Here is a 26,037-nt window from a genome sequence, read left to right as displayed (position 1 = left end):
AGTCTATTGTAACAGAAACGCGACGATCGAATAGTGAACAGCGGACTGAGCGGGCTGGGACATTGTTAAGCAGCTCGCCATCCAAAGCGATCCATGCCCTTTACCCCATGAGTGCCTCTTGCGAATTGGAAGCCAACCGACCTTCAAGCTAGATGTAAGCGCCTTCTTTATATCGACTATCATCCGATACGCCGCCAGTATCATCATTTCTTGTGGACTTCCTCAACCTCAAAGAGCCGAACTTGCTCCCGATCTTGGGACAAGCGTGTTTGAAGAAGAGAGGAACGGCGGGCATGCAGCCACAGATAATGCCGCTCGTTATCTCAGCCATGCTGTAGATGATGTCAACGTGCGCATTATATTGCAAGGGAAGTGAGGCCACCTACGTCCACAATGCCACTGGACTCAGATTCCAAGTCACATCCTGGGTATGTGCGAAACGCACATTATTCACCATGCGAAATATACTGGATAGGCATGCACTAAGCCCCGTGTCAGCGAGCTAGGCCGAAAAGGTCCGTGAATGATACATACAATAATCCAGTTGCAAAGATCGCCGAGACACCAAGTTTCTTTGATGCGGAAAGTTGGAGTCGCCAAACTTTGAAAAGAGGCAGAATCAGAATAGCGAAGTCCGAGATGACGTTGACCACAGCGCCGCTGATCAAGATCGCGGCCAGATCTAGGCAAGTCCCTTCAATATATGGATGCCAGATCTTTTCTCGTGGATTGCAGGCCAGGACTTGGGGTATCATAACAGCAATGTAGAACAGCAGGTTGAAAATGATGAGTGCCCATATGACAAGGTGTGTCCAGCCGGCTCGATGAGGACAAAAGAGTCGCTCGTACTGCAGGAGAATCGAGAGCTTGGTCACGAAAATGGTTGGGTTGTAGAACACTTCCATAACGTTCGCTAGCTACCTCAGGATAAGCACATGCACACGCGAGTATGGATGGAGATGGAATACCTTCAAGAATACGAACATGTCGCTCATTGTAACGTCCCATTGGTGCTTCCAAGAGCCATATTTCATCGCCTCCAGGCAAATCCCAGTATAAGGAATGAAGCAAAGCTGGCGATAGAATTAGCATGTTTACATCTAATATTCTTACTCATACATACCCAGGCAAGGATCATGGTATCTATGCTAGAGCTAGCGAATGCAGCTGCACAAAGGGAATCATCTAAGAAGTGATCTTACAGTCGTCCCATCCATGTGCCTTCATTATGAAGAATCGCGTCCAAACGCGCAGAATGATAGCCACGGAACTGAGACCAAGGCAGAGCCCCAGCGCTAGTCTAGCCAAAACGAAGATGTTCTCCAGATTTTCAAAGTTGGGAGTAACATTTTGGGGAGGTTGCAAGGCGGGAGTAACGTCGAACAGAGCTGGATCCATTTTGTTTCCGGTAAAAGTAGAATTTTGCTCGACGCTTCAAGCCACGGTCCAGTCAGAAATGGCTCATGAAAGAGAACGAAAGTAGAAAAGCACGCAGTGATGAGCTGGGGAAGATTACTAGAAGAAAACATGTAGGGAAGTGCTCGAAAAGGCAACACGCTCATGCCCCGCTGCGCCACCAGAACTAAGAGAGATGGTTGGTCTCCCAACATAGAGTTCGGACTCCGAGCAAATTAGGCAATATAAGCAGAAGTACGACATCAGAATCAGATATTCTCTTGGAAATCATCGAATGGGACGTCACGGAGACGCTGACAACTTGTGTACCAGTACACGAGCCCCCAATAGCCGATTGGGGCCAAAAACGAAGCAGGCAAAGGGTTTCCAAGACCGAAGAACATCTTGATTGGTATGCCTTCTATGCAGCTTAGAAGTGCCAAAATATTGGATGTCACACAATCGCGGCGGAATAAGCTGAACTCGAAGGGGTCCATTCCCAACAACTGTGAGGATTATTGCGATAACGGAATCCGACATGGGGATTAACACGTTTTCTCAATGAGTATTTTTATGTGACATCCTTAGACGTGGCAAGGGGACAGGTCATTTGAAATTTAAGAATGTCCTGAAAGAGGGCATCAACGACTGCCATATTCCTCACTTATCTCCAGACAAGATACCTCACGGGTTATGTCGTTGCTCCCATTTTCCGGGAAGCTCCGCCCCCGAAGCAGCAGAAGGGTTAGTTTGCACATCATGCTTCCCTGGAGACTCAAGTATCCATTTTTACAATAGTCAACGGTGCACGAGGTCATCCACAAGCCCCAAGGGTTGGGTCGACCGTGGGACATGCTCGCTCCACTAGCCCGAAGTGGAGATGTCGATGCAGAAGCCTGGTGGCAGATGACGGGCCTATTGTAGGCGTTCTCGTGGAAGAAGCTGGCTACGATATCCAAATCTATAGTTCGGCCTCATGTTCCACCTTCAATACATTATTCCTCGACTCGGCCCGGTTGGCGATCAAGGAAGCAACACCCCGGTTTGGAACAGCTTCATGACAGATGACTTTTTCCCTCTCGAATACAGCTGGAACTGGGACACGCTAAAGAGCGGGCCCAAGGTTCGATACAGCATCAAGGCCATTGGCCCTGCTGCTGTCCACCCAACGGACCCCTTCAATCAAACCTCGATGCTTGAGCTATGCGATAAGCTTCGGACCAGCTTTCCGCAGATAAACTTCAACTGGTTCGACATCCTCCGACATGCCTTTCATGATGAGGATTCCTGGATAGAGTGCGAAAATCTCGACTGCAAAAGCCCCAGCCAATCATCTTCTTCGTTCCTGGCTTTCGAGCTCGATAACGCAATTGCTACTAAAGCCTACTTCGTCCCGGTGAAAGCGGAGCAGCATGGTATAGCGCGGCTTGAGGTCCTCATAGAGGCCATTGAGTCTCTCCGAAGACACGGCCCCCCTTTCGCCGGTCACGATAAGCTCCTTGCGTTTTCGAAATCCAGACAAGGCTCAAAACTGACTATAATCGGTGTGGTTATTGACTGAGTCGACCCAGACCATTCACGCTTCAAGGTATACCGGCGCTCTCCAGAGATGAACTTTGGAAGTGTTTGCCAGATGATGGATCTGAGCGGAACTATCAACGCACTCTCCGACAGCACTCGTGCCGAGCTGAGAGAGCTCCGGCTCCTCACTTTAAGCCTGGAAGCAAATTTCTCCGATACTCAGGAGCTTTACTGCGAGAACCACGAAACCGTCGGTGTCCTCTATAACTTCGACATCACAGCTCATGGCACAACTCTCGAGCCCAAATTACATGTTCCAGTCAAGCATTATGCGAGCAATGACCTTTCGGCTGCGCAAGGCCTCGGGACATATCTGCCAGCTCGCGGGAGAGACCGTTTCTTCTCCAACTACATGAGAGCGCTTGAACGGACTTGCACACATCGCAGTCTAAGCGAAGGGAGAGATTTCCATACTTATGTTGGAACGGGTATTGGCAAGGATGGATCACTTTCGCTGTGTTCATATATCAACGGGGAGGTCTACCATCCCGCGAGATACCATGCGTGGGAGGAAGTGCCATGAGATTCGAGAGAGCTCGGATGGGATCAAGAGAATTGCGTGTATGGATAGAGGATACCTGATTTCCGACTTCACTTTTCGCACTTCGCGTACGTTTATATCGCAATTCAAACGAGGATGGGGCCATGATGGTCATTTCCCCGGTAGTGCCAAAACCACCTACAGCACGTGTTGTGCACCACTACCAGTGGATATAAAGCTGGCTGGCATCCCACGACCGAGTCTTTCCATACCCTCTCTTTCCAGAATCTCGCCTATCACTCGAATATACCTAATACCATGGATGTGGGGCCATTTTGTCTCGTCCCTTCCGTTCTACTCCTTGTCGTGCCCTTCTGGCTCATTCTATCATACATCGAAACCTTTCGCTCCCGCAGCAAGCTCATTCGCAAGCATGAGTGCCATCCGCCCCTAGCTTATCCACAAAGAGGCCCGCTTGGACTTTCCGAGATTCGCGAATCAACAAAAGCTTTCCACGCTCGCACTTTCCTTGAGTGGACCTGCTCGCAATACAAACTTCACGGCAATACGTTCGCCTCAAGCTACCTGAGGCAGACGATAATCCACACAATCGAGCCCAAAAACATCAAAGCTGTCCTGGGAACGAACTTCCACCATTATGGAATTGGATGGCGGAAGAAGTATGCTTTCAAGCCTCTATTTGGAAACAGCTTGTTCCAGCTCGATGGTAGAGCTTGGGATAGATCTCGCGCCGCGCTTAAGGCCGCGTTCAATCATGCTAGGGTTACAGAGTTCGCGGCGACGGAAGAAGAAGTCGATCCTTTTCTAGACAAGCTCAGGACGGAGTCTACTACGCAGCCCTTACTGGACCTGGCTCCGTACTTCATTCGACTCGCTGCTAACTGGCTACATCGTTCATTCGAGGCAAGTCGCACAGTGAGGGCTACCAGGACCACGATGGGGCGGAAGAAGGGTTTCTGGAAGCGATGAAACGCGCAGGTGCAGGTTGCGAGAAACGCTGGCAGCTCGGACTGTTCAGCCTGCTCGTCCCGCAAGAGAGCTTCCATTCAGATGTTGCACGGGTCCACCGCTACATGGAAAAGCGTGTCGACGATGTTCTCGCAAGTGCGAGCGATACCAACGGGAGCAAACGCCTTGACTTCCTTGCTTGCTTAGCGCAGCATACGACCGACTGGAACCAGCTCCGAGACGAAGCTTGCGTGCTCTTCATTGCGGCTGCGGATACTTTAGCATCTCTCCTCATCAACATAATTTTCTTGGTCGGAAAATACCCTTCGGTTTGGGCCAGGCTACGAATGGAAATCGAGCCCTTGGGCGGACAGAGCCCATCCCCCAAGGACTTGAAGCAGTTGAAGTACCATGGGTACTGCGTTCGCGAAGGTGGGTCAAAAGGTCAGTGGTTAGCTCTTCCAAGGCTGATACTGGTCCGCAGCTCTGCGTCTGCTTCCCGTCCTTCCAAACAACTCTCGAGAGGCCTCCTAGGACACCGTGCATCCTGTTGGAGGCGGGCCGAACAGCAAATCGCCAGTCTTTGTACCGTCGGGTAGCGTGGTCTCATTCAGCATAATGGCCTTGCACCGCCGAAAAGATCTCTAGGGCGAGGAGGCCGACAGGTTCCGCCCCGAACGATAGGAAGGGCTCCAACCTGGCTGGGTGAGTAACGAATACCTACCGTTGACTTCCCTCAACCTTAACACCAGGGTATGACTGACAGCGATGTAGAACTTCGTCCCGTTCCTGCAGGGTCCCAGGATCTGTCTTGGGCATAAGTGGCTATCCCTTTCCTGTGGAACGGCGTTCTCTAACTCAGGCGGTAGACGAGCTAGCTATGAACGAAGCGACCTACATATTGGCCAGGATGGCTCAGAGATTCAAGCACCTGCAGCGAGTCGATGACGACCCCCGGGTAGAGAGCATATCGATTGGCACTACCTCGGCGAATGGAGCTAAGGTTCGTATCATCCCAGAGTAGGCCCGGGTCCTCTGAGAATTGTGTTGGCAGGAGAGACCTAAGTCGAATACCAGTTGAAGCCTCCATAGCAGTTCGTTATTATCCCATTGTGTATGTACCCTTGCTTTGCGCCATCTTCAGATTTAAAAGCGCGTTATCGCACCACTCCTCTTCGCCGCCTCCAATACCCGAACCCGCGTCTACTCCTTCCTCTCGGGTATCGGTTCCGTGTTCTCCAGGACTTTATCTTCTTCCTCCCCACTCTTCTCTTTCCGCTGCTGCTTCTCCTTCAACGTCTTCCTCCTCGCGATCTCCGTACTATCCAACTCCGCAATAAACGCCGCCCCCTCCCCAATCTCGACCGGCCGTTCCTGCGCCGCCAACTCGACCACATCCTGCCCCGCATACATCTCCCTCACATCATCTCCCTTCCTATCCTTCTCATCCCCACCGGCAGCAGCCCCAGCATCGCCGCCCAGCTCCGCCCTCCTCGCCTCCTCGCCCGCAATCTCGACCGCCTCCACGCTGCCCTCGTCGCCCTTCACCCTCTTCAAGATCTCCTCCTCGGGCGTATCGCCCTTGATCTCCGGCTCGCCCTGCGCCTTGCGCTTCTGGCCCCACTTCCTGCGCCGGCGGCGGATGCAGATGAAGGCGACGGCGAAGAGGATGATGACGACGCCGGCGACACCGACGCCGACGCCGATGGTGGTCGTGATAGTGAGGCCGCGGTGCGGTTTTTCGGTGGGCGACGGTGAGGGCGTGGGCGTGGCAGGGGTAGGTGTTGACGACGACGTTGTCGTCGTCGTAAGCGTAGTAAGGGTTGCCATAGCCGCGATTCGTGTAGATTGCAACGGAAGAGGTTGTGGGCTGGCTCAGATGGCGCTGCATAGGGCCATGGAAAGCGAGTGGAGGCGTGCAAAACGAACGTCGTGTGAGATCGAAAGGAGGCTTGGTGGAAGGGAGCGTGAGCCTGTGCCTCGCTCGCTGCTGCGCCGTTTCATGGCGGCTGGGGTGTTTGTTGGGATCTTCGGTCTGGGCCGTGCACGTGATCGCGCGAGGGACCCGAGTGAATGGTTGCAGGATGCAGGGCGTAGATAGAGGAATTAGCCGTTATTACCAGACGACTTGGCGCGTTTTCGAGCCCAGGACGTTCAAGCATCATGCGGATAAAACTTAGTGGAACATCAATCGGAAAAAGTAGGAAGACGATGCAACAGGTACTGAGAAGTTTATAGAACCTTTTTCCCAGGCAAGATAGAAAGAGAATGCCTACAACTCCAGGATGCGAACTCGAAACCTTGGAAGGAAATGACGGCCCACTCTCGCGCGAGAATCGTCTTGGCAGACCATCGTTCGATGTGGACAGCTCATCCATCACCACGCCTTTCCAAATCGGCGCCAGGCTCTGGCAGTGGTCCATGGCCCCGCTTCCTTCTCGTCACTCTCAAGCCCTCAATCTCCTTGAACAGTTGTCTGCCATCATGAATCCACGCGAGTTCGACCCTCTTATGCGCGGGCACGATCTTGCCATTCTGGTCCTCCACTCGGCACTGGGTGTAGAAATCCAGCGCCGGCCACAACGTCGGCTCAGCATCGAACTTGACCAGTTCAAGCAGGCTGCCGATAACCAGCGCAGTGACGCAGACGAAAAGCGTCACCCCGCCGACCACAGTGTAAGCGATCAGCGTCGCGCGGCCGACTTTGACCTTGTATTGGATGTTTGCGAGGGCCACATAGGCGTTGTCGTTCTGCTTTGAGAAAGCGCCGTCGCTGTAGTATGATTTTACGGAAGTGGAGTTTGAAACAAAAGGCATCACCGTCTGTCCAAGGACACCGTTCTGGCAGTAGAAGAGGGTGATTGCAAGGATGGACTGGATGGCGTTGGTACCACGTACAAAATACTCGGGGCTGGTCTCCATGATCTTGCTTATTCGGTAGTTGTGTCCCGCAATGAGGCGGCCAAAGGAGTGGGTTGGGGTGCCGAGGATAGGATTTGAAAGGCTGGAGTTGGGTGGTATATAGCTTGCGTTGAGGAGGACAGTCAGGGCATCGAGCAGCTCGGATGCGTCTATCATGGTGGGCTTGGTATCCGTCTGGTCTTCATGCAAGAGGACGCGGCCATCGGTACGCTCGTAGGAAACGGTTGCGTTGAGAAAGGATGCGCTTAGAGATGTGGTGAATCCGCGGTTGGATTTCCAAGTCGTATTTCGTTCGCATTGACCTTGTGAGACGAGGCTAGCAGGACATGATATCATTGCCGCTTCGATGGACCCGTCTGGCGCATTCCTCATACAGATCATATACGCTGCCGGCCCGGAGCTGAGTTCTTCGCACCTCGCACTCGTTCGGGGGATATCGATGTTGTCGTGGTACTCCAGCGAGTATATCCGCTGGTTGAAAGCCACGACAACCTGGGAATCCAGCTCTCCATGGAATGGTATGGCGGCGTCTACATTCTGGAACTCCTGAGTTATCAGAACATGGCGGGCGCAGCTGGTATCTGATGTCTTTCCCAAGCCCTTCACACAGTCTTTCTTCTTTTTCTCGGCATCTGGGGTGATGTCGATTGCGTGCAATGGGTTGGAGAGAAATGCGACGTAGCCCAGGTTGAACAGCAGGTCTTCCATAACGCCCAACTGCGAAGCCACGCTCCCATTGAAGGTTTCCATGCCGAATGCCACGGGCATTAGAGTTGATGGTACAGGAGTGTAGACGGGGTGCGTATTCACATTACCTATTCTCATTAGCCCGTACCCATAGAGCTCGTAGGACAGCAGTACTCATTATTAGAACCCCAATCAAGGGAATCGCAGTCTCCGCGATCAGTCGAAGCAAGCTCATCAAGCGTGGCTTCATTGGCCATTGGCCCGCCGGTAGACCCCGTCCCAAAGCGAGTACAAGCAAGCCCAGCGGTCCAGTACTCGATTGCAGTGCCAGAAACTGCGGGAATCGAATTCCTTCCGGCCGCGAGATTAAAACCCATTGAACAACTTCAAATGTCGAATATACTGAGGCGCCCAGGAAGAGACCAGCCGCTTCAGACAGGACGCGAAGAACCATTATCGTATTCGACGGTGAAGAGTGCACAAATTTCACTCTCGAAAATCGAGACTTCTGCGTGGCATAAGCGACCGTCATAAAGAAGAACGACAAGGCGAGGATTGTAGACATCCACGCCAAGATCGTCTGTCTAGCCAGTCCCAAGTACCGTCCATCTTTGTATGGGACCCAGGATGGTAGCCAGGCGGGTCGCTGGCGTTTGTGTCGAGGCATGGGGAGGCGCCATATATGAAGGGCACGAAAGCGAAGAATGCGAGAAGCAGCAGAACATCGTGAGGGGCATTGCAGCTGGTTTTCTCGGGTACTGAGCTGAACGTGAACAGAGGAGAATTAATGGAATACGAGGTCCCAAAAATAGGAGATGAAAATGGGGGAAGATCAAACCTCCACTAAACCATTTACGGCATGGTCACATCTTGTTGCGGAAATAACTGGGGGCCGAACTCAACGACAAGCAACGCTAGACAGGCCACCGGGGAAGAGAAGAGGGGAAATATAAACCGGTAAGTCTATGAATATACGCGACGGCTTTTAGGATAAGAAATGGTGACTGAAAAAAAGATCGCGGTTTCGTCTTCTGAGCTTGATGCAACCCACTCGGAACTAAAGAAAGGCTTACAGATGAACAGTCTTTGGGGAAAATCCAATAATGCAGAAGAAAAGAAACGGAATGTGCCGGAGGGGCAGAGATAGGCCCTTAAGCGGCGAAGAAAACGGCCGGGGGTGAAGCCTAAAGAGGCACGGGAACGGCCCATGAACTTGGCGCTCTACCTACCCACTAACGCAGACCTACAGTACCTCCTGTAAATACGAGATTGTCAGAGCGACCGATTAGACGAGATGTTGAGTTAAGAGACCAAAGGACAGCAAAAGAGGGAAGTGAACATGCGTCGAAGCCCCCCTTTACAATGACGTCATCGACCCCAAAAGCGAGACTAGAGGCAGAACAGCCATCACTCGCGTAGCCATCAACTCTCACGACCTCACCACAAAGAAGACGCGAGCATACTGCATGTACAGTAGAGTACTAACAAAAAGGGGGCCACATTCCAAACTCCGCAGACAGAAGGGGCACCACTGCAACACCGAACTCTATCCACACCCTCGCCCGTCCGCTTACTTCAGGATTACATCTCCGTTGTAGAAAACCCAGAAAAGAGAACTAGGAGTGAAAAAGCCAAAGAACAGACATACAACAATAAGGAGACAAGAGGAGCAGAAGGGTCCAGTCGCAGCGCCACCGCCTTTCCGGGAGAACTCCGTACTTCCTGGCCGGAGGTCCTATCGCTCGTCCCTCAATGCATTCGGCACATTCTCAAGTTTTATAATCAGAGCTGTGTCTCGGGAGGCTTGTTTGGACGCTAGACAGGCGCCCATGATAAGGTGATTAAGGTCTTTCTCCAAAGATGCGGCTGCGGCGTCGGCCCGCGGATGGAGCCGATGCGAGCGCGGAGGCCGAACGCGGATGAGAATCATGCGACGGTTTCGAGTTTTGGACTGCCAAAGTGCCATCCTAGGATTAGCACCATGCCTTCTGGGACGGTGTTTGTATTGCCAACTCTTGGAGAGAATAGCAGGTTCCCTTGTAACAGTATTCCGTTTTCTGCGAGCACATTGTGGCTGGGCGTCCAGGATTCACGCGGATCGGTGCTTTGATGGTTGTGTATAGTGGCTGCAATTCAATCGGTATATCTGGTTCAGACTCTGTCGTGAACTTAGTTTGCTTCCTGTCAGCAAGTCAAGGGAGCCCAAGCGTAGTTCACTCAAGTCGTGAATGAGCGAGCCTTCTTCGAGCCGAGACCGCCCCAAAGGGCCGGCCCCGGAATAACATAATCCGCGTGATCAGACTTCGTATGGATATTCAGCATCAACCCAGGCTCATCGCTGCGGTAAAAAGTCGTCGCCTGAACCCCATCATCAATCGTCTTCGTCCCTTTTCCCTCAACCTTCAAACTGACGCACTGCGGATAGAACTCCGCACCCGACGGCGAATACGGCCCAGTACCAGTGAACGCGATGTGTAGCGCAATGATTTCCTGACGGAGAACGTATTCTCCTGGAGCAAGGTCCCCCGGAATGCGAACGTTCCAGGACCCGTCGTCGGCGATGAGCTCATCGGAGGCCCAATAACCTTCATCGAACACGGTGTTGTTGATCCATCCGCGCTCATCAATCTTGACGAATTTGAGCGTGGTCATGTCGACTTCAGAGCAAGGACCGTTGCAGGGAGCGAGATAGTCGATGACCGGACCGTGGTGGGAGGTAGGCCACGCAACGTTGACTTGCCACCAACGGAGGCGGATTTCAGCGCCGGCAGTAACGGGGGCGCTTAAGTTGGCATTGGAGCCACCCTTCGCGCAGATGATCTGCGGTTGGTTCGCATCGATGGGATAGAGCGGATTACCGCCGAGGTTGGTCGTATACCAGGCGGGGATGTTGTTGGGATACGGGCTACCGGCATTCGGGTCCCAGCCATCGTAGTGATCACCGTCGGCCCAGATGTCGTTGACATGGGAGTGGCCGTAGGCGAAAGAGGCAAAGGAAGAGAGAAGAAGGACTGAAGCAGAGGTGGAGCGGAACATCATGTGAGGCTGGGATGCTCTTTGACGTCGGAACGATTCTGGAGATCTGTTGTGACGATTAGCTTTTGGATTTTCTGCGCTTTATATCCTTTTCGAGCTGCCTTGCCGTGGGGTCTTTTGCCTCCTGAGGCCGTCCACCGCACGTTCTGCTGTGCCCGATCAGATAACGTTGATATCCGAGACCGCTGACCGCCCTTGCCGATGTGACCTGAAAGCTGCACAGTCACTGAGCTGACCAAGCTGTCTTAACCGGCAACTAAGAGCACACTTCCCTCTGCTCTTTTACCTCAACCGCAAAGTTCGTGATTACTGGGTGGTAAAGGTGTAGAACATGAGAGGAGTCCAGCATACTTTGACAAGCCACCAACACCGTTATGCCGCCATGATCACACCCTTATGTGTTTGATGGGATGTGTGGACCTTCAGGTCGACCACTAATGCAGGTGACGAGAAGTGCTCGTCGAGCCCGAGCGGCGGCTTCGAATGCAGATTTGTCGTCGTGAAGAAGGGAAAGATGCCAGGAGAGTACACCTGGCCGCTGCAGGATTAGCATCACGGATGAATGTGGGGTCAGCTCGTATATGGAGAGAAGGCCCCACTACCAATAATGCTCCGGAGAAGCAGAATAGACGAGGTAACGGAGCATGCCTCAAAGTCGACGGGGTACGAATATAATGGCCATCCATGTTGGGGGTTGGATTCAGCGCGGGGGCAGAAAATCGTCGCAGAAGCTCCTCTTCGTCCAAAAGTATCACGGGAGAATGCCTTGACGACTCGATGTTGAAGGGTCGTTGTGAAACCACGTGCGGACGGATCATAGTACCCATGGAAGGATCTATAAGGAAGTCAGTTCGGGGGTGTTTATGCAGCGGGCCGGACCCCAGAAGGTGCCTCTTCGAACTTCGCCTAGAAGAGTAATATGTAGATGACACCAGCTTCCTGAATACGATATCTGCATCCTGCTGCTCATCTAAAAGCCTCTGCTTCACGCTTTGGATTTCGGCCGCCACCAGTCAGGATAAACAATTTATCTAGGTACAAGCCCGGGGATCACAAATAGGCCTGTGAGCACGCTGCTCTCGCATAGCATGCTGGAAGGATAGGATATATCGGCGGCCTAGCGGTGTAGAAAGGACCAAGTAGGCAAACAAAGGCGAGACAGGATGAATCGCGGGTCGACGCACATTGAAGCTGGCTATCACACTGCTGCGGTCGCTCCGGATTGGAGTGCCCTTCAATTGAGCCGGCAGACATGTCCTCTACTCGAAAACCAGAGCAATTGCTTCCCCGGGGAACGAAAAGGGCGGCGCTCCCGGATGTATGATAAAAGTAGTAGCGCATTCGAAGTGTACATGGCGGAATCGTTTCTTTGAGGTGTGACACCGCGCAAAGGGTGTCAAATTGGCTGCCATGCACGAGGTTCGACAGGAAGCCGGTCCGCAGTGCCGTTCGCTACCGCGCCGTCCCGACGGGGGAGTCTCGTCCGGCTTCGCCCGGGGCTAGGCTTCGATGGCGAGTGATGCAGAGATCACCTGGCGATGTGCTGCCAATTCGAGGACCGGTCGTCGCGCCGGCTGTGGTTGGGTCTGGAGACAACGTGAAGCCTGGAAGAGCGATGGGATGGATGGATGACGACATTTCCACAGGCCGCAGCTGCAAGCGGGCTTCGCGCGGAAAGCGCAACCGAGGAAGACAATAGGTGGCTCTTCTCGGCCCCCGATCCGACTCCCGGCAGTTGTGTGTGCGCTTCCAAACCGCGTCTTTCTTGCTGTCATCTGTCATCTGCCACGAGTCAAATGTCCGGATGGTTCGCCGAAACCGCGGTATCGCGTCGTCGACGTTCACAGCAAGACCCTCGCCGGCACCGCCCGAGTGGGCGCGATTGCAGATCGCGCCAGATTGGCGAGTGCCTATCATCATCCCCTTGCGCAGATGAACCGCAACCTCAGCTTCGGCATCCCCTCACTTCCGTTCGCAGATGTCTCCCAAATCTCTCAGTGATATCGATGCCCGCTCAATAATGCGGTCTCCTGAAACGCGACTGGAGGACACAGCGCCGAGCCGAGTGACACGAAAGCCGCTGTTTCCGACAACGGCACGCCAATAACATGACGCACCGAATCGCGATGAAGTGGCTGCCCAACAGCAGCCAACTGGCCATTATCGGACCAGTAATGCTCATCTTCGCCGGCCGCATGGGACTTTCCGTCGGCCTGTGGATAGCTGGAAGCCAAATACGCCACCGATCGGACCCGGCCTCTCTGCTGAGGAGTGGGTAGAGAACAGCAAGTTTGGTACGCGCGACGTGCCACCACTTCTGATGTCCCGTCCAGGCCGCCTCTTCAATTTCCCTTCGAGGACGCCCTTCTAAGACCCTCAGCTCCCCGGGAACAGTTCGTCAACACAACACGCATGCTCCCCAGGCCACGACGCACCACCCGAGCGCAGCTGGATCATTTCGCGGCATATATGCGTTGATTCGGCAAAATGCTTGGCCAGCGTGAAGTGCTTATTGGAGGTATCGCCGTCGACCTCAGCAGCTTCGACTTCGACGACCACTCGTCTAGGATTGCGAGCGTAAAGTCTGCGAATATCAGCCTCATCGCTCTGGTTGGATTCTTCGTGCTCTTGCGACTCTTCGTGAGAGCGTGTATAGTCAGGAAGCTCTTCGCGGATGATGGTACGGAAGCCCAGGCGCTGCTGGTTCTCTGTCTTATCGATTGACACCTCGAACAGCCCTCATCCTGCTTGCGGCCGCTTTCACCGTCGCTCTGGCTTCAGTATGCATCGCAGGTAGGTTTCCCAATGCTAAAGATGGCGGCTGAACGCAATGCGCTGATATGGATAGGCACCAATCATGGGCTGGGAACGCACGTTTGGCTGCTCCCGGTAGCCACGGTCTTTGATACCGTAAAAAGTTGCATCCAGGTGAGCCTCCTTACTGAGTCATTGGATTACCCAGCGGCTTACAACACGGAGTACCTGTACATTTGTCAAGTGCTCTACGCATGCGCCATCGCTTCTACCAAGATTGCCATCATCGCGTCCTACCTCCGCTTCATCCAGGACAAGTCGTTTCGTCTGGCGATGTATGGAACATCAGTCGTTATTGTTGGTCTGTGGTTCACAGGTCAGGTCATCCGTTCTTGAGATGGCGTGGCTTTACTCACAATCATCAGGGGTCTTCGTAACAATCTTCCAGTGCCGTCCGGTAGCCGCTGCGTGGGATTTCACAATTCCGGGGAGGAAGTGCATCGACTACGTCGACTATCTGTACGCCAGTTCAGCAATTAATGTTGCAACCGACCTTATTCTCTGCGTGCTGCCTTGGCCCTACCTTTGGCGGCTCCACATGCCAATGAAACAAAGAGTGATCCTCTGCCTGCTCTTCGGAGGCGGCGCAGGGTAAGTGTGCATGAGATTTTGAAAGAAGGCGGGGCTAACCTGTCCAGTGCATGCATAGCCAGTATTGTCCGGATCGCATATCTGCACACGCTACGAAGTACAGACGTAACTTGTACGTGCTATGCCCAACCAAAGCAGTCATTCTCTCTTCTCTGTCGTCGCAATGTGAGAGTAATCGGTGGCCTTGAGCTGACACGCGCTAGACCAATGCGTTCCCTGCCTCAATCTTTCCGTGATTGAATGCACTCTCGGCATCATCTGCGTCAGTATCCCATCGCTTCGTCCTCTCGCTGCACGGCTCTGGCCAAAGGAAATGCGCACTAGACTTCGGAGCAGTCGAGGATCCTCCGGAAAGTCGCCCCTGCCGAGTTTACATCTGAGTCGGCTATCAGCCAAATTTCAGCATCGCTCCCAACAGCTCTCCGAGCACAATTCGAATACGAAGCTCAATTCGGAAGACGATTCGAGTGCGGGATATGAGAGAGATGGGCAGAACACCGCTGTTGAACCTTAGAAAGAAGTGGATCCAAGCTGAAAAGAAGCCGCTGTCTATCATATCATTTTATTGAACGACATGGTGATCAGATTGAGCCGCCTAACCCGCGAGCGAGTACGTTGGATCGCTATTTCTGTTCCTGAGCCTGCCGGCTGGTACGATTAACGACCTACCCGAAGCGATGCGAGCGATGCGAAACCCATCGGAAGACATCTTTCCCAAAACCGAAGCAAGATACGATCAACGCGCGCAGCAGAAGCATCTCCTAAAGAAGACGGCATGGCGCGAGAGGCTGAGTCGATACCTGGTCCGTGCATCGCTCAAGCTCAACACCATTTTCCCGCATTGCTTGTTCAGCTGAGCGCGAGCTGCAGCCAAGCCGACCTAAATTGCGCCGAGCCCATAGCCACGTCGCTCGCGCGGAACTTGGTTGGCGGAAGCCCCTCAACGTCACCAGCTCCCACCACTTCACGACGACATTGCGTCTGGGGATCATGCGCCTGCGCACCGCTTGGCGGTCAGCGGCGAAGCAACTTTTGACCGGCAATCCTGAGGTCATGGATGATCCTTTCGTATTTATTTGATATTTCAAGGCTGCGTCCCCGAGCGAAGGCAGTATTTACACAAGCTAGGCCTCTGCACCACGTCGAAGAACCAAACGCGATTCTAACAATTTACGACCTTCATCTTCTATCATTAGATATCGAGCTACATCTCGCACAAGCAGACCCTCGCAGCCCTTGCATCCTTCGCTACACCACCGAACTACCCCAGTCCACCTCTCCATCCACAATGAAGTTCGCCTCCGCAACCGCGCTCCTCTTCGCGACCCTCGCTCTCGCAAACCCATCCCCCAACCAGCCAGAATCCCGCAACCAACTCAGCGACAAACTCGGCGCACGCGCCGACGCACCTGCCCTCGCACCCGCCGCCGCTGGAATCCGCCTCGACGCTCGCGCCAAGAAGCCCAAGCCGAAGACCGGCAGCGGGAACGACACCGACAACGCCGTGGCGATGCTCTCACCGAGTCGCACGCTGGAGCTCGGTGCGCTGGGGCTGGGCATTATAGAGATTGTGAGGCTGTGGGGTTAATTGGTATGGTGGATGATGCAGGATTGGATACCACAAAACGATTGGAGAGGGCACATTCGGCGTCATGGCGCGCGATCAGAGTTTGATATTGCAGGAGCATCGGTCTTCCTCCGGTACACAGTAGACTCTAGCCTTGATCTGGACATTTCTCTCTGCGGCGCTAGATACCATTTCTTTTCCCTGCCACCGTTTTACATAAGCAATCGATTTTATTTCCCTATGCGCGCAATTATCGCGATCCTGTCTCGTCGCATAGATCGCTTTCTGCACCGTGTATTTGCTGTGCGGCATTCCGCGCCTCTCGCGCGTGTCACCAACATCGCTCACCGGACACGCCTCGTACTGTACTACAATCCCCAGTTCCCCCGCCGCCGCCGCACAGCCACGAAAAACCCGCCAGGCACGCGTCTTGGCGATACCCGGCCCGGCAATTCCACTATCCATACCTAGTCCAGTACCACCTACGCGGGGCGGACTGCACAGCCCCATCCTTCGACGTTCTTGGCTAGGGGGACAAGCTTTCCGGTCAGGGTCTGTAAACTGTGCGTGGTGCGTGTGGCTAATGTGTGTGGGTGCCGGGGGTGTGGGGAGGTTGATAGGCGACCGATCGAAGGATTAACTAACTGAGCGTCGCAGGATGTGCGATTGAGACCTGGGGTTGGTTGGGTGATGAGGGGTGAGCGCTGTGTTGGTCGATATATATCGTTCAGGTCAGTAGCAGGGTAGGTGGATATGCGATGGTGGGCGGTTTCAGCAGCTGGGGTATGGATGGTTGGTGGGGGCATGAGGAAGAGAGGATCTTGAGTCAGTCGGTGCTGGGATGGAACGGAACGGAGCGCGAGCTCGGCCTCGTTCGTTCGTCGGCGCAAGCTTGCTGAGGATGGGATACTGTTGCGCATGTGGCAGCCACTTGGTATGAAGATGTTTCTAGCTCTAGGGTCTAGATAGTTAGGTCGCACTGCGCTGCTGCGCTTCGTAGTTGTTGGGATATGGAGACGGAACGAGAACACAGACGGAAGCGATGGGAGAAAGGACTATGAAGCTACTATACGGCATGGTGTGTAGAGAGAATCTTGGAATAGGCGGGGGTGTTATACATAAGATAGGTCTATATAACAAGAAGGCCGTGGGGTAATTCGTGAAGGGTATCGAATATAGTACTGTACAAGAATAGACAAGATAGAAAGGAAAATTTACACGGTGAAAGAAAGCTCGCAAGCGTGACTGGAGCCCCCAGTGGTATCGGAGGGAGAAGTACAGTGGCAGCGATGCGACACCGGCGCATCGTATCACTGCGAAGCGAGCGCGCAAAGAGTGTCTTCGAGTAACGCTGCCATGTCAGTCAGTCTCGCAAGTTTCCTATCCGCTGCCGAAGCTCACATACCGCGCACCTGAACTCCTCTAGGCCCCGTTTCTTTTTGGGGCTAAATCATACCTCCGACCGATACACACTCTTCATCGACTTCCTCCCCACATACACCCTCCTCAACCACTCCATCCCGCTCCAATCCATCTCGCCCCTCTCCGCCTCCGTCTCCGGCCTCAGCATGACAGAGCCCGGATACGACGGCGGATCCACGCCCCGCTCGTCCTCATCAAGCGGACTCTTCTCCCTGGCCTCGCTTTCCACCTCCATCGCGCTCTTGCAGAACCAGCTCTTGCGGTCGAACAAGCTCTTCCGATCAGCGCCGCGGCTTTTCCGACTAGCCATGGTGTGGCATTTGGGAGATTGGCTCTTCCGACTCGCTGTAGTATGCCGCTTGGGAGACTGGCTCTTACGGCTTGCGGTGGTGTATCGCTTAGCGGAGGAGGAGGAACTCCTGCTTCTGCTGCACCGGTCGAAGTGGCTTTTTCTGTCTGCGCTGGGGCGCTTAGTATGCCGCGGGGAGGGTTGGCCCATTTCGTAGATAGCCTTTGGCTCGGACGAGAGTTCGAGGAATCTGGGCGCGGGCTGGACGTCCACAGGCGAGAGCTCGGGCAGCGCGGAGCTGTGGATGGGCACGGGGCATGAGATTCTTGACTTGAATTGGTGCGGGTCGACGATGGAGATTTTCTCTGAAAGCGAGGTCGGGCTTCGGAGGGGTACTGCGGGTGGGTTTCTCCAGCAGAAATATGTCCCGGTTTGGCCGCGGCGGACGCCGAGGTAGAAGACGATGGCGGCGAAGATTATGATGGATATGGTGATTGCGAAGCCAACGCCGACGTCGTGGGAGGAGGGACTGCGTTTCGATAGTGCTCGTGGTTCAATGGGAAGCGGAAACGCGGCGATGGTGGCGAGGGTTGAGAGGAGGAGGGGTAAGACCAATGGAAGCGTGGGTGTCATCTCGTCGCGGTCTTTAGAGTGATGTACGGCCGTTAATATCAGTGAGGCTTTAAGCAAAGAAAACCTTGTCTTCGCGAATCGTTCATCCAGATAGCGTCAGGACTGGACGATCTGAATAAAAACCCGAAAAGACAGCCTCAGGGCCGCCTCAAGCTATTTAGCAAGGCTAGACACCGACCGCATGTGCTGCGCCGCCCATGTCGTTCGCCGATCTATATCCCGAGTCAGAGGGTCTTGGTGTTGTGGTGTAGGGTCTCGCTTCCATGCTGACGTTGGAGCTCCCCGTTTATTCGCCAGGTGTACGTGAAACGCACCAATCGATACGATTTACGTGCATACTCTTCTGGAAAAGTTTCAGATATATGCCCGATAAGTAGTTGTTTGGTCTGCGCGGGTTTCTTGATCGGGGTTGATGGGCGCTTAATGGTGTGCTGGGGCATTGTAGTGTTGGTCGCTAGATCGCGGTCCAACCTCATCCTCCAGCATGCTGTTCTCTTTGTGCAGCTTGGCCACTTGCATGCAGTGCAAAGTTTTGAATGCAGATCACAGCAGAGACATCTGCAGCGATATGTTGGTTCTGGCGCCGACCTTCCGCAAGTGCTCGCATGTGCGCATTACTAAGGTACTGTAAGCGCTTAGGGCAGGACCTACAGACCTACCTCAGGTTCGCCCCACAGGATCTGTGACTACTCTCAATCGACTCTCGAATTATTTCCATGATCCTCCTAATCGTGCATCCTGATCTAGTATAGATCAGCGTCAAATAGCGAACAATAGGTTATTAACTAGGAAGGATTCCCGAGCTGCATAGTAAGTCCCCGACTTATACCCCGACGCCCCACTCGACCACTCGTACCTGCCTTTCGACAGCGCATTGGTCTCCGATGTGCATAACGACATGAAACAATTGGTTGTATAGAGAGGAGGTGCGCATAAGAAGGGCTGCAAGAGGTAGGCTCAGAACTGGGTTTAGAATTGAACCCTCTGAAATGACAGACCTACATACCTATGTACTCAAACTCGAACGAGAGGAAAAAATTAGGGAGACGCGCAAAGGAGGTCATCGGGTCAAAACTGAGACATGGCGAAGGATCGCCGGTGTATACGAATGACGATGCTGCGCCGTGTTTGCTTCAGCGCCGTAGAGACAGTAAATGCCGTACCGAAAAGGAAATGAAGATCAAATAAGTCCGAATCAGGAGAGCGCGCAACACGAACTCGTCAGGCTGCGATGGCAGGCGGCGGAGACATGCCAAACGCTTCCGGAAGCCTTCGAAGAGTTAGCGGCACGGGCATCTTGATCAACTCGTCCTCGGGTGGCGCATACAGTGGATCAAGGTTCTCCCTACATAGAAATATTAGCACGCTCTGCACCTCTCGAATGAAGATGTGCTAGTGTACCCACAGCTGCATGGGATCGACCGGAGGAGAACTCTCTTCGTCGGCCTTTTCGGCTTCCTTCTGCATATTGAAAGCGAAATAGTCGTTCTTTTCTTTGAACGGTCCCATTGTTGAATCAGGCACTGGCGTCTCGTGCGCGCTAGGGGTGGGTGGGATAGTAGTCAATAGCGTGTGCGGATGGTCGTGGTAGTTGGACATCCTTGTGGGACACGCGGTAGTCATACTGGTGCGGAATCCTCTTGAGTTTGTGTCTGGTACGGGCAGGGAAGAGGCCCGACTGGACTTAGGGCCAGGAGGCGGCATCGTATTACTGTGACTGACACTGAACGCCCTCTTGATGAGTCCGATTGCAGACGCCGTCGAGGAAGCCCTGCTGCGAAAGCTGGCCCCACCATCAGACCCCGCAGCAGAGGAGATACTAAGATTTCTTGATGTGCTGCTGGGAACACTTGGTGTACTCGAGCGCTCCATAAGGCTGAAGATCCCACGTAGAGCAGAAACAGCAGCGTCCACGGAATTTTGTATGTTGTTCCAGGAGTACTCGAGCCGAATGAAGTCATCCATATCCTCTTCAACCCTCTCCATCTGGTTCAGGCAGACACACACCGCGTCGGCCATGATGGTAGTGCCTGTTATCCAGGCATTCGCGACGGCGTCTTGACAATGGAGAGGCTGGGCCTGGATAAGTTGGATGGCCGAGTTTGCGGTTTTGTCGATGGCGTGGTCTGCCATGTCTCGTTGCTGGCAGATGTCGACGCGTAGTAAGGACCGCCTGCTGGAGGGCGAGTTGTCGGCCTTGTACATGGTTGATTTTGCTCCGTCGTAGACGGCCTTGAAGGCGTCTTGGTGCACATATGCGATTCCGGCGTTGAGATTGTCGAGCGTCGAGAGGACTGAATCGGCATTATCACCGAGGATTGCATGGAGAATTGCCACGTAATCCGTTCCATCAATGAGAGCGTGCGCTTGTAGGGTTTTGAAGAAGGTGAAGTCGTTGGTTCGTCGGGCTGCATGGAGATTGTGTCTGACGAGTGCGACACGTTGAGTCCAGTGCAGCCTTTGGATTGTGTCAATGCCCATTGTCCTTCAGATGTTTTGGCGTCCACGTGAGACAGCGACTGCGAGCGTTGCACAGTAGCGGTCACACGTCGTACTTCGGTAAGCTGCCACAACTGTTCAGGGTGATGATGAAGCGAGAGAAGGAAACGCAAGAGTGGATTGAAGCTCGCTTGGAAGCAGCGATGGCTTTATAGACAACCTCAATCATATGAGCACCAATGACGCAACGATCGAGGACGGACTTTGGGATGCCGGATTTCGAAGTGATTAGACTGCCGTATCACTGGGCTTAGCGACAGAAGATATGAATCCGTGGAGAAGGCGTATAGGGATCAGCCATTGGTACGGATAGGGTGCAGCTGATCGTGTTGCTGCGCATGGCCGAATCACTCTTTGTTCGTGGACGGAACGGGAGAGTTGTTTCATGCTGCTCACGTCAATGCTAAACAAATGCCCAAATAAGGGACCCAGCGCTCAATGTGCCGAGTATCTGGGCGTTCTGGCCTGTCTGTCGCCGTAGCATAGTATATTCTGGACATGCATAGGGCTGAGACATCGGGCGTCTAGTCTGTCGCTGCGTGGTCGAAATGACTAAATCTGCTCTGGTCAGCTTCACGACGCCCTGAACGACGTACGTAAATTTCCGCTCACGGAGTCCCAAGCTGTATTTCTTGCGAGTGTGGAAGCTCGCACTCGTCATCCTGTCTTTCCGCCCGGAGACCAAAGCCGTCCTCAGCCCACGCAGACGTCAGGGCCTTCGAAAAGTCCCGTTAATAGCTCCAAAGGCATCGACGTTACCCCATGCGGTTCTCAGTTCTGTTCAGATGGAAGAAGCCTTGTCCTGCGTCGGTATGGTATCAGAGGAGGCTCTGGTAGTCAGTCTCGTCGGGAACAGCTTTTGACGTCGACGCCGCGGGCTTGCGGCCATCATTACGCCCCTTGCATGGAGCAGGTGCGTGCAGGCTCAAAAGCGGAGGTCACTAAACGTGAACACGGTCGCGGCGACGTGGCTGCTTGCGGAGGGATCTCTTTGCGATTCATACCTGTAATGGTCAGGTGTAGATGGGCGATCAGCCACTCGAATGCAGGGGCCGGAGTCCGAAACCTAGGCCAGCCCATCTGCTCGTAACCAAAAGACGGCGACGGCGACATCCGATGGAGAAGCGAGGAGGAACGAAGCAGTGGGGAGACGAATTGAAGTCTGATCCGGCGCCAAGCCCTCTGACTAAGCCGACGCTAACGATGGGCCGATCCGCCCACCAGTTCGCAGCCTTCCTCCCCTCGGCCTAAAGACACAAAATGCGTCGAGCAAATGCAGAATTTTCGCCGCGACGCAGACGGTACCATGCGTTGATGCCGCGGTAGCATCGCCTTGCCCGTTGTGGCTGGTGTCTCCTGAATTTTCTCTCGTGCCTTGCGTGGCGACCCGCTCGTAGCCGACGCTCCCCCGGCCAAATTTTCTCGTCATTCCACGATCTCGGTATTCCACCAGATAGCAGCGAGGCAGCTCGGCACGTTATTGTGGGACCACAATGCAGAAAATTCTCTTAGACCACGCTCACCAGAGCGTGGGGAAGCGAAGTGCTGGAATTGCCGCTGGCTGGCGGCGCAAACGCGCTTGACAAGTCATCGGCAGCATCATTCAAATAGACCTGGCGAACCGTGGGTGCGGGTTATCATATTATTTCATGGCATTCTTGTGACTGCATATTCCTAATCCCTGATCCCAAGCTTCACTATCTTTGATCCGTCTGTTCGCGGTCGAGATGGACGTCACGCCTGCTCCTGGTCCCCTCCAGGAGACCATCCTGCCCAAGATGGACCAGAAGTCGGAGAAATCTGACATTCACTCGTCAAGCGATCTCGAAAAGCAGGTCCATGGCCCGGAGGCGCATCTGCAGAGGAAGCTGAAGAGCCGCCATCTACAATTCGTCGCCATTGGTACGTCTAATGCCAGATTCCTATGCTCGCTACGGCTCTCTAATATCAACCAGGTGGCACTGTCGGAACTGGTGTCTTTATCGCCTCTGGCGGATCAATTGCAACTGCCGGACCGGTCGGTGCACTTCTCGCATACATCTTCGTCGGAACCCTCGTTTACGCCGTCATGCTCTCGCTCGCCGAGATGTCTACATACCTGCCCATCGCCGGAGCCTTCACGCAATATGCCGCTCGGTTTGTCGACCCCAGTCTCGGGTTCTCCATGGGATGGATCTACTGGTTCAGCTGGTCCATCACCTACGCTCTCGAAATCACGGCTGCGGGCCTCATTATCCAGTGGTGGAATTCTGACCTGAGCGTCGGCATCTTCATCACCATTTTCTGGGTCCCGATTACGCTCGTGAACTTCTTGCCCGTTGATCTGTTTGGAGAATTCGAGTTCTGGTTCGCCTCGCTCAAAGTCATTGCGCTTATCGGATTCATGATCTTCTCCATCTGTATCAACGCTGGAGCCGGTCAGCAGGGATATCTTGGATTCAAATACTGGCACAACCCAGGGGCATTCGCGCCGTATCTCACCGATGGGCCGAAAGCAAAGTTCGTGGGATTCTGGGCAGTGCTGATACAGGCTGGCTTTGCCTTCCAAGGAAGCGAATTGGTGGCTATTGGTGCAGGCGAGTCGTCAAACCCGAAGATGACGATGCCAAAGGCCATCCGACGGACGTTCTGGAGTATCTTCCTTCTCTTCGTGTTCACGGTCTTCTTCATCGGCATCCTCGTTCCTTACGACAACGAAGACCTCTTGACCGGCGATACGAATGCCGGCTCGTCTCCTCTCGTCATCGCGGCGCAACTCGCAGGAGTTCAGGTGCTCCCTGATATTCTCAACGCTGTCCTTCTGACCGTCGTCCTCTCCGCTGCCAGTTCCAACGTCTATTCCGGAAGCCGTATCCTCGTCGGTCTGGCGGAGGAGCGCTGCGGACCTCAATTCCTCAAGCGCACTACGAGGCGAGGCGTTCCGTATATCTCGACGGCTATCACGGCTGCGATGGGTCTGCTCGCATACATGAACCTGTCTAGCCACGGTGGCGAGGTCTTCAACTGGTTCCTGAACATTATTAGTGTTGCGGGCTTCATTGCGTGGTCCTGCATCTGCATCTGCCACCTCCGGTTCATGAGTGCGCTCAAGGCGCAGAACTTCGATCGCGACACGCTTCCGTACAAGTCCTGGGGCGGTCGCACCCTCGCTTGGTACGGTCTGGTGTTCTGCGTCATCATCACCATCACACAGGGCTTTACCGCGTTCGTCCCATGGGTCACGGAGGACTTTTTCATCGCCTACATCAGCTTGATCCTGTTCGTCATTCTGTACGCCGGGCACAAAATTGTAACGCGGTCCAAGTTCATCAACCCGGCTGAAGCGGATCTGGTCTCTGGAAGATTCCAGGAGGAGCTGGCAGAAACATGGGAGGATAGCCCGAGGAGCCGGTGGAAGAAGGTCCTGAATGCAATTTTCTGAGCATGAGGCCGATTTGATGGGGATCTCCAAAAGTCGTTTCGAATCGCATCGCATTTGTTTCGAATAGCATCGCATAGCATGGGAGTTGGGGATCGCTGAACTTTTCTAATTTTAGTGCTATATACCACCCGATAATGTATACTTCCGTCTGCCCTATCGCATATATGCATGGAAAGGAGTTGGCCCGACTCCTGCGCAATTTGCAAAATTTGACCAGCCGCACTCTGATATCATCGCTTTCCAGAAACATCTGCGCGGCAGTACGCACCTTTCACGCCAGCCAAGGCTTCACGTGGAAAAAGTCACAGCACTTCTCCCTCGCTTCCAAACATAGCGCGCGCTTGGGATGAAAAGAAAAGGCTCGGAATAGATTAATGTGGCGCGACAATTGGTCGAGAGACGCTCAAGAAACGGGTTATTTTGCTGTCGATGATGTAAATGTTGGCCGCAGGGCTGTAAAGCACAGGCATGTGGTAGTGCTGTGTGACGTCGATCCAGCGCAAGCGAGCCGGTCGCGCTTGCTAGTTGCATGAAAGGGGCAGTGTCGCGGGGCGCTATGTGGCTCCGCACCCAGCAACGCTCTTGCCTCCTGCACGAACCCCAGCGCTCCACAACACCAACGGCATCCTTCCGCCACACATCGCACATCTCAACGCCCGCAAAGCTTCGCTCAGGCACGACTCTCGCCGCCGTCAGCAGAGCGAGTGACGCAGGGCAAGCCAGCAGCTCATCCTCAGCCCTGAGTTGGCGCTGGAAACATCCGTCTTCCTACTCTTAAGCTCGAGCCCCTGTCCTATACAACTGCTTCAAGCCGCCGTCTGTTCTAGCCGCTCTGGCCATCGTCACCCGTCATTCGTCTCATCTTTCCGTCCTAGCCACAAGCTTCTCCACAGCTCTGCGATCGGCGCCTGTCGCTCCCGCTGCGCCAACCGCACGTTTCAACGGTATGCGCCACGAAAGGTCAACAGCTGCTCGCCACCCAGCGATGCCTCTTCTGCTCACGGGCTAAAGATGCTCTACGAGAAGGAGCTATTGACAGCTGCACCAACGGGCCATCGTTACTCAAAGAATTCCTCCGCTGCAGGGACTCTCCCAGATGGCGAGTCCTGCCGCATCACGGTACCTACATCTGATTCGCACAAGGGCCGCTTCTCCTTTTGCAAACCACAAGCATGGGGTTCCATGTCCGTCCGCCTGGTTTCCACATCCCCGCCTGTTTCCTAGCAGCGCTCGCTTCGGAGATGAACACCTTATGCAACAAACAGGAGCTTGCCAAAGCTCAGCTCGACGTCACTTAGTTTGGCAGAACGGCCTCACCGACTTCAACCTGATCTCAAGCAAGCAGGCTTCTCGAAGGGAAATGCGGCTCAATAGAAGCGCAACCTATCAGACCTGCGAATGCTAAACGTCGCGCCCCATTTGGAGTCTCTTGCGCCTGCCAGCGCATTTGATAGTGGCACTAACCCCATCTCGCAAATCGCCCTCCCCAGCGCATCACTGCCGCACGCAGCCATTTTCCCGAGATGGATCTACAAGCGTCCTTGATCTCGATAGCCAGGCAACTTGTCCCGAGCTCCACAGAATTCCCGTCTCTACCGGCTGCTCCACCACAAGTCCAGCCACTGACAGCGTCGATCCTAGAGCATTGAAGCTGAAAGATGGGGATCGACGTCACTTTAGCTAAGCTGGGCTGACAACCGGTGGATATCGATCTTGGAATCGCCCCTGGA

General features: G+C 54.0%; 13 protein-coding genes across 13 annotated transcripts; 6 read left to right on the top strand and 7 right to left on the bottom strand.

The window, feature by feature from the left end:
* Positions 1-265: 265 nt before the first annotated feature.
* Positions 266-1,287, bottom strand: BU26DRAFT_382303 (uncharacterized protein; the record flags this gene model as incomplete). Its single annotated transcript, XM_033822587.1, has 6 exons — positions 266-332; positions 387-482; positions 535-917; positions 969-1,073; positions 1,124-1,143; positions 1,203-1,287. Coding segments are annotated over 6 exons (756 nt in total), but the record flags the coding sequence as incomplete, so codon positions are not given.
* Positions 1,288-2,371: 1,084 nt separating this feature from the next.
* BU26DRAFT_568990 (uncharacterized protein) lies at positions 2,372-3,499 on the top strand (the record flags this gene model as incomplete). Its single annotated transcript, XM_033833838.1, has 2 exons — positions 2,372-2,810; positions 2,967-3,499. 2 exons carry the CDS (start codon positions 2,372-2,374, stop codon positions 3,497-3,499), a joined length of 972 nt encoding a protein of 323 aa, XP_033680019.1.
* A 276-nt stretch (positions 3,500-3,775) lies between these two features.
* BU26DRAFT_568989 (cytochrome P450) lies at positions 3,776-4,960 on the top strand (the record flags this gene model as incomplete). The annotated part of the gene is made up of 3 exons (XM_033833837.1): positions 3,776-4,335; positions 4,395-4,858; positions 4,911-4,960. The coding sequence occupies 3 exons, from the start codon at positions 3,776-3,778 to the stop codon at positions 4,958-4,960; spliced, it is 1,074 nt and encodes a 357-aa protein (XP_033680018.1).
* Positions 4,961-5,294: 334 nt separating this feature from the next.
* BU26DRAFT_90911 (uncharacterized protein) lies at positions 5,295-6,662 on the top strand. The gene is made up of 2 exons (XM_033836482.1): positions 5,295-5,899; positions 5,964-6,662. The coding sequence occupies exons 1-2, from the start codon at positions 5,543-5,545 to the stop codon at positions 6,525-6,527; spliced, it is 921 nt and encodes a 306-aa protein (XP_033680017.1). The 5' UTR covers positions 5,295-5,542; the 3' UTR covers positions 6,528-6,662.
* A 134-nt stretch (positions 6,663-6,796) lies between these two features.
* Positions 6,797-8,702, bottom strand: BU26DRAFT_568987 (uncharacterized protein; the record flags this gene model as incomplete). Its single annotated transcript, XM_033833836.1, has 2 exons — positions 6,797-8,163; positions 8,210-8,702. 2 exons carry the CDS (start codon positions 8,700-8,702, stop codon positions 6,797-6,799), a joined length of 1,860 nt encoding a protein of 619 aa, XP_033680016.1.
* Positions 8,703-10,126: 1,424 nt separating this feature from the next.
* On the bottom strand, positions 10,127-11,567 carry BU26DRAFT_90886 (lytic polysaccharide monooxygenase). Its single transcript, XM_033836481.1, has 2 exons — positions 11,423-11,567; positions 10,127-11,117 (listed from the first exon to the last, which is right to left on the bottom strand). Exon 2 carries the CDS (start codon positions 11,072-11,074, stop codon positions 10,253-10,255), a length of 822 nt encoding a protein of 273 aa, XP_033680015.1. The 5' UTR covers positions 11,075-11,117; positions 11,423-11,567; the 3' UTR covers positions 10,127-10,252.
* Positions 11,568-12,189: 622 nt separating this feature from the next.
* Positions 12,190-13,433, bottom strand: BU26DRAFT_90986 (uncharacterized protein). Its single transcript, XM_033836483.1, has one exon. The coding sequence runs from the start codon at positions 12,989-12,991 to the stop codon at positions 12,524-12,526; it is 468 nt and encodes a 155-aa protein (XP_033680014.1). The 5' UTR covers positions 12,992-13,433; the 3' UTR covers positions 12,190-12,523.
* Positions 13,434-13,552: 119 nt separating this feature from the next.
* BU26DRAFT_409406 (uncharacterized protein) lies at positions 13,553-14,777 on the top strand (the record flags this gene model as incomplete). Its single annotated transcript, XM_033822909.1, has 7 exons — positions 13,553-13,751; positions 13,808-13,864; positions 13,920-13,999; positions 14,051-14,201; positions 14,251-14,476; positions 14,524-14,588; positions 14,680-14,777. Coding segments are annotated over 7 exons (876 nt in total), but the record flags the coding sequence as incomplete, so codon positions are not given.
* Positions 14,778-15,433: 656 nt separating this feature from the next.
* On the top strand, positions 15,434-16,102 carry BU26DRAFT_90841 (uncharacterized protein). Its single transcript, XM_033836480.1, has one exon. It carries the CDS (start codon positions 15,534-15,536, stop codon positions 16,062-16,064), a length of 531 nt encoding a protein of 176 aa, XP_033680012.1. The 5' UTR covers positions 15,434-15,533; the 3' UTR covers positions 16,065-16,102.
* Positions 16,103-16,335: 233 nt separating this feature from the next.
* Positions 16,336-17,201, bottom strand: BU26DRAFT_90658 (uncharacterized protein). Its single transcript, XM_033836479.1, has one exon. The coding sequence runs from the start codon at positions 16,961-16,963 to the stop codon at positions 16,526-16,528; it is 438 nt and encodes a 145-aa protein (XP_033680011.1). The 5' UTR covers positions 16,964-17,201; the 3' UTR covers positions 16,336-16,525.
* Positions 17,058-18,576, bottom strand: BU26DRAFT_522704 (uncharacterized protein). The gene has a single exon (XM_033829846.1). It carries the CDS (start codon positions 18,385-18,387, stop codon positions 17,494-17,496), a length of 894 nt encoding a protein of 297 aa, XP_033680010.1. The 5' UTR covers positions 18,388-18,576; the 3' UTR covers positions 17,058-17,493.
* Positions 18,577-19,342: 766 nt separating this feature from the next.
* BU26DRAFT_463860 (uncharacterized protein) lies at positions 19,343-20,868 on the bottom strand (the record flags this gene model as incomplete). The annotated part of the gene is made up of 2 exons (XM_033825149.1): positions 19,343-19,732; positions 19,793-20,868. 2 exons carry the CDS (start codon positions 20,866-20,868, stop codon positions 19,609-19,611), a joined length of 1,200 nt encoding a protein of 399 aa, XP_033680009.1. The 3' UTR covers positions 19,343-19,608.
* Positions 20,869-22,149: 1,281 nt separating this feature from the next.
* Positions 22,150-24,392, top strand: BU26DRAFT_463859 (histidine permease). Its single transcript, XM_033825148.1, has 2 exons — positions 22,150-22,788; positions 22,842-24,392. The coding sequence occupies exons 1-2, from the start codon at positions 22,614-22,616 to the stop codon at positions 24,305-24,307; spliced, it is 1,641 nt and encodes a 546-aa protein (XP_033680008.1). The 5' UTR covers positions 22,150-22,613; the 3' UTR covers positions 24,308-24,392.
* Positions 24,393-26,037: the final 1,645 nt, after the last annotated feature.

The sequence above is a fragment of the Trematosphaeria pertusa genome (genome assembly GCF_010094035.1).
Source record: "Trematosphaeria pertusa strain CBS 122368 unplaced genomic scaffold BU26scaffold_14, whole genome shotgun sequence".
Classification (NCBI taxonomy): domain Eukaryota; kingdom Fungi; phylum Ascomycota; class Dothideomycetes; order Pleosporales; family Trematosphaeriaceae; genus Trematosphaeria; species Trematosphaeria pertusa.
The sequence above is the reverse complement of the archived record's forward strand: the minus strand, read 5'-3'. Positions and strand labels throughout refer to the sequence as shown.

Bases quoted from the DNA above. Each gene is read 5' to 3' on its own strand.
- BU26DRAFT_90911 (XM_033836482.1), top strand. From the start codon at position 5,543: ATGTACCCTTGCTTTGCGCCATCTTCAGATTTAAAAGCGCGTTATCGC. The intron at 5,900-5,963 runs GCCGCCCAGCTC...ACGCTGCCCTCG, and splicing joins CCGGCAGCAGCCCCAGCATC to TCGCCCTTCACCCTCTTCAA.
- BU26DRAFT_90886 (XM_033836481.1), bottom strand. From the start codon at position 11,074: ATGATGTTCCGCTCCACCTCTGCTTCAGTCCTTCTTCTCTCTTCCTTT.
- BU26DRAFT_90986 (XM_033836483.1), bottom strand. From the start codon at position 12,991: ATGATGATAGGCACTCGCCAATCTGGCGCGATCTGCAATCGCGCCCAC.
- BU26DRAFT_90841 (XM_033836480.1), top strand. From the start codon at position 15,534: ATGATCCTTTCGTATTTATTTGATATTTCAAGGCTGCGTCCCCGAGCG.
- BU26DRAFT_90658 (XM_033836479.1), bottom strand. From the start codon at position 16,963: ATGCGCAACAGTATCCCATCCTCAGCAAGCTTGCGCCGACGAACGAAC.
- BU26DRAFT_522704 (XM_033829846.1), bottom strand. From the start codon at position 18,387: ATGACACCCACGCTTCCATTGGTCTTACCCCTCCTCCTCTCAACCCTC.
- BU26DRAFT_463859 (XM_033825148.1), top strand. From the start codon at position 22,614: ATGGACGTCACGCCTGCTCCTGGTCCCCTCCAGGAGACCATCCTGCCC. The intron at 22,789-22,841 runs GTACGTCTAATG...AATATCAACCAG, and splicing joins TCTACAATTCGTCGCCATTG to GTGGCACTGTCGGAACTGGT.